Source organism: Salmo trutta, chromosome 25 (assembly GCF_901001165.1).
Source record: "Salmo trutta chromosome 25, fSalTru1.1, whole genome shotgun sequence".
Taxonomy (NCBI): Eukaryota; Metazoa; Chordata; class Actinopteri; order Salmoniformes; family Salmonidae; genus Salmo; species Salmo trutta.
The window spans coordinates 39624018-39629331 of record NC_042981.1 but is presented as its reverse complement, the minus strand read 5'-3'; the positions used below and the strand labels follow the sequence as shown (position 1 = coordinate 39629331).

Below are 5314 nucleotides of genomic sequence, written 5' to 3'. Positions count from 1 at the left end.
TTACTCTGAAAAGAGAACTGTTAGTAGGCAGTATTTAGCGGCAGGCAGGTCGATGCAACACATGTTTTACTCTAAACAGAGCACTGCTCTCTTGTAATTTGTGCATATTTGTATTAATGAGATTTAAATGAACTTTTTCTTGTCATCAAGGATGCAGGCTGTACGTGTGAAGTACAGGGATTGTCAGAAGTACATTTGTTATGAGGGGCAACTGACCTTCAAATCTTTTTTGGATTGTGGTGAGTGAAAAGTTTCAAATTTGACACAATATCCTATGGAACAACATACTTATACTGACACACTTTAAATATACTTACTTTATATTTACTGTCAAATTGATTGCCTATTTCCTTGCTGATAATGAATACAATGCAAACTTGCGCCTCCCCAAATCACAGATCAGTCAATGATTGGTTTATGTTTTGGGAGTTGTCTAATTATGCTCATCTGTAGCTGCGCTCATTGTCTTTGCTGGTCATTAATGGTTTTAAAGAATAAGTGATACTAACATTTGTATGCCGCTACAATCTCAGTGTTGATAGCTATCTGTGGTGTATTGCTGTAATACTCAGACTGCTGTTATAATAATACAGTACGTGGCAGTAGTCGACAGGCTGTAGACTGCATATAATTGGAATTGATTTGGAAAGGAGCACTAAGTCCGTTTTGGGGTTACAATGTTCACATAGAGATGACCTCTTGATTTCTGTCTTCTGTTCAGTTTTTTTCTCAAAAAAATACGCAACATATTTAATCAATAAGGTTGTGCAATCTTATTTTGTCTTCACAGTTGCCAATAAATTTGACATTCCAACCTTGGACTTAAAAGTCTATGATGAATCGAAGACTGAAGTCGATGAGGAGGTGTTTGAGTTTCTTCTAAAGAAACAAGACCTTGGTGTGCTGGAGATTTGTTTACCCCAAGACCCAAATCCTTATGGTGAATTGCTTAGAGCTTCACATTCATCCATACAGTCCTGGCTAGCCTAACACATGTTCTGAATATGTGAGACAAGCAGATATATCTGCTGATTTCTTTTCTCATTTTGATATTTTAAAATGATCTTTGTTTCTGTGCTCACCTCTCCCACCCCTTTTAGAACAGTAGTGGGCCCAATCAATTCAAAATGTTACATTTTTGCATTCTGCTTGTCATTAACAAAAGTCCTCTAATCATAATAATGGATGTTTCCACCTAAATTGTGTTATAATTACAGTGTTAATCACACCAGTTAAATGTTAACATGATTGCTAGATTTGTTGAGCTCCTCTGCAAGCAGCTCCTTATCAAAATACAGTGCAGACAATGAGGGGGACTCGGATGACACCATTATATTGCAGCATCGTGCTACAAGAAAGACAGCTGAGGATAATCGTCTATCTCATGTAAGTACTGCAAATTTCCAGTTTAAACAAATGCCAAACTTGAAGATTGAGTGATAAATGACATCAATGAAAGTTGTGAAAGGGTGATCATGGTGTGTTTTATTATACTTGCTATTTCATTGCTGTTTTAAAAGTGTTAGTTTGTTCCTTTTTTAAATTACTCCAACTTAGATGATTGAAGACATTCTGACGAACAATCCTGGAGGAGAGAGGATCATGAATGAGTATGCTCGGACAAAAAGCCTAACAGATGGCAAAAGACGCGATATGGTCAAGATATTGGTTGCACAAATGACAAGTGAACATGGGTATATGTCATATACTCATTACATACCTTACCATCTAACACAATTTTTAGCAGAAGTTGTGATTTACACATCAATACTTTTGTTCTGATCTCAAACAGTAAAGTGTGTGTGTCTAGGACAAGTCCTTCAAGGCATGTTAAAGAGGACTACTCAAAGGGCATCATTGCCTTGTTCCCAAACCTGGCCGATCCTACTAGCAAGTTTGGTTATGTAAGTACATTAAAAACGAAGTCTAACCTTTTTAACTCTCTGGGACTCTTACGCCTTACAATTTGTCCAGAATGTCAATATTTAAATTGTTTTACTGTTGGGTGACGTTTTTATTTAAACTATAGATCTGTTAACATGTCTGTATGCCCACCATCTCTGCCATCTATCCTAAGCTCAACTCTGGTGGTATAAAAGCCGTTAAGTTCTGCACTGCGAGGGTCAGACCTGTTGAATGAGCAAATCTTCATCTATGGTCGCATCTGTAGTTTTAAGGATAAAAATGAATATGAAGATAGTTTAACCTGCTCACTTAAACTGAATTATACTTTACTTTAGGAGCATTATTACAATGCAGAAGATGGGAGTGGATTTCTAGCATGGAGACTGAAATTTGTTCAAAGGGAAGCATCAGAGGGACGACAGAAGGCCATGTGTCAGTCACTGACATGTAAGGGATTTTGATTGTAGTTAGTCTCATTCATGACACATGACCAGAGAATAATTGTATGTGAACATCTGTATAAGCAAGTGTTTCTTAGTCTCTTACTCTTTTAGTATTTCTTAGCAGTAATTCTGTTTCTGAGTCAAATAAATCCTACTTTTCATCTAGTGACAGAACTGCATGCATGGCCATCCTTGCAGAGCTTCTGAGCCTTGTTTTTTATATCTTATGACACAATATTGTACACTTGTATAGAGCAGACAAACCCAGTAATCTGTAAAAGTTTCACCATGTTACAGGGGGTCCAAAAGCTGATAGAGACCCCTTCAGAGAGGAAAACTGTCCAACAACAGAAAGCCTGTGTTGTGAGGCCATTGCACTGATGAAGGATACGGCTGAGGAAGCAATTGTAAAGGAGAAGATGAAGCAGACGTTCACCTATCGCCAAAAGATGGTTCATGACCCAGTGAAGTCCTCTGAAATATTCACAGTGTTTCCAAGATTCCAAGACATAGCAGGAATGGTATGTGGATCTTCGACTGCCTTGCCATGAAACTGTCAGGACAATTGTTTTCTGTTCTACAACAGTCTGATTAGGACTGTGATATATTACATGATGATAGTGCCACACCATAATGTTTACTGTTCTGTCTTGACTTATTCCATCTTGTCTGAAGATTGAGCAAGATTTTAGTCTGATGTTTGGTGATGCAACCTCTGCAAAGTTCCTGGAGAAGTGGCCTACTCTCTACAAGCAGAAAGTCATTGACCAAAGCCGTGGCCTCACACAGACAGGCAACCTACAAGACCTGGTTCAAAATGCTGAATCCACAAGGGAAGTGAAAAATGGTATGCTGGAATAAAATTATTATACTAATGGAAGGGAGCGTTGTTTTTTAAAGCATGATGTAACTTTCAGTGAAAATGTGTACTTTCAGGATGGGACAGTGACATGTCTTCCATTTTGGTCCTTGTCCACATTCTTCCACCGTCACCACTTGGCCGCAAGAGACCAGGAAAAATCTCAGCCAGACACGCCAGTGACCACATTGTGAAGTTTATCAAGGTGAGGTTACAGTTGACTGTTCTGTCCCCATTCCTAATCCTATAAACTACTTTTAAGAATATGGACAAATCATGGTAAGATCATGTGTAGCTGTAATTTACATTTTCACAAAGTGTTTGCGAACTGTGATTCATTTTAAATAGCACACTAATGAAGTTATTGTGTCACAGACTGGGACCAGCATCCAGGGGCATCTGGAGAGCGTCATGGAAAGCTCACCACCCTATCTGCTTGCTGTGGGGACCCAGAGGAGTGGGATTCACAAGTACTTCATTGTGATTGACAAGCATGCAGTACCTTGTAAGTCACCAGACTCCCTTGCCTGTTTTGATGAGCTTTTCAAAGCTCATTTTGTCTTTGGTACCTCGTACAACCAGTATCTGGTAAATGTGTACAACTTCTTGCAAACCACAATTTATGAAATTGATGTTGATACCACTAAGGTTAATCCTAGGGTTGCAGAGTTGAGGGCTCGGATGCTGCATTGAGTTACTAAACGTTTTGAAGTTGCAAAGGGTTAAAACACAGCATAGGAAATAACCGTTTTCATTTCACACAAACTTTTTCATATCATTCATCTAAAATGTGTTTTGCTTGCAAAAGCCTCCAGGCAAATGCTAATTCCTTGACAAAACACTAGAAGTTGGTCCACGGACTTTGTCCAGGAAAGACAGTTCGTCTTAAATGCGGTCAGGCTGGTTGTTCACAAGTTTATGGCACTTTTTCTGGGTTCAGAAAGCATCTTTATAAAGCACATGAACCTTGTTCTGATCATGGTGAAGGCCCCTCTACAGCTGAATATGTAGCAGTAAGTCATTTTGATGACTTACCATTAACAAGTTCCCCTTCTGACTCAGTCCTTGTCAATAAGAGTCTTGTAGACAGCTGCGCTGCAATCATTGCTGAACTTAGTGGCAGGTGTAGGTGAAACCACCATTAACTCTTTGGTAATTTCCATGGAAGAGATAGTTGATGATATTCAAGCTAAAGAATCTGCGAAGTGTGTCTATACAGGAGCCTATTAAAAGTGACATTAGGTGTAAAATTCATCAGTGTTTTGAAAAAACATAATCCTTTTGGTGTATTAAATTCTGAAAGTAAGAGAAGGCAGTATTTTACAGAAAAGTGGGGAAGGGTAGACCAGTTACCAGAATACGTTCTTGGTACAAGATTTGATACGCAACGCAATTGGACTACTGGATGCTATGATCAAATTGTTATTACTGATAAATTTGTTTACATCCCAATTTTGAAAACATTAGTTTATTTACAAACACCCTAATATAATGGAGATGATGCAGACTGATTGTAGTTCAAGAATACCTTTTGACTTACGTGATGGAGATCTGTTCAAGAGCCATGCTCTATTTTCGAAACAGAAGCATGCAATTCAGATACAGCTTTTCTATGATTTTGAAACTGCAAATCCTCTTGGATCAAAACGGAGAATAAATAAATTAGGAGCAATCTATTTCACCTTACGGAATTTTTCTCCAAAGTTCAACTCATTTCTGCTTAATATTCATTTGGTTGCTTTATTTCATGCCCAAGATGTTAAAACATATGACTTTTCTAAAATACTTGATCCAATTGTGCAGGATATTAAAGTACTTGAGAGGGATGGAATTATGGTTACCTTGTATGATCAACCAGTGTATGGAACTATTGTCCAAGTTACAGGTGACAACCTTGGTGTCACGGCTGTTCAAAGGATCGGACTGAAACGCAGCGTGTTCGTAGTTCCACATCTTTATTTACCGTGAAACTGAATGATATACACTAAACATTAGAATTAACAAAACAACAATCGTAACGCAGAGCAGGCAACAAACACTACTCAAATTAATCACCCACAAAAATAGTTGGGACAAACATCAACTTAAATATGACCTCCAATTAGAG

General features: G+C 38.2%; 1 protein-coding gene across 1 annotated transcript; it reads left to right on the top strand.

Moving 5' to 3' along the window:
* Positions 1–1332: 1332 nt before the first annotated feature.
* On the top strand, positions 1333–3980 carry LOC115162545 (uncharacterized). Its single transcript, XM_029713954.1, has 7 exons — positions 1333–1694; positions 1793–1904; positions 2241–2352; positions 2646–2869; positions 3024–3195; positions 3285–3412; positions 3583–3980. The coding sequence occupies exons 1-7, from the start codon at positions 1558–1560 to the stop codon at positions 3898–3900; spliced, it is 1203 nt and encodes a 400-aa protein (XP_029569814.1). The 5' UTR covers positions 1333–1557; the 3' UTR covers positions 3901–3980.
* Positions 3981–5314: the final 1334 nt, after the last annotated feature.

Excerpts from the sequence above, each read along its gene's own strand:
- LOC115162545 (XM_029713954.1), top strand. The coding sequence starts at position 1,558 with ATGATTGAAGACATTCTGACGAACAATCCTGGAGGAGAGAGGATCATG. Across the intron at positions 2,353-2,645 it reads CATGTGTCAGTCACTGACAT|GGGGTCCAAAAGCTGATAGA; the intron begins GTAAGGGATTTT and ends ACCATGTTACAG. Across the intron at positions 3,413-3,582 it reads ACATTGTGAAGTTTATCAAG|ACTGGGACCAGCATCCAGGG; the intron begins GTGAGGTTACAG and ends ATTGTGTCACAG.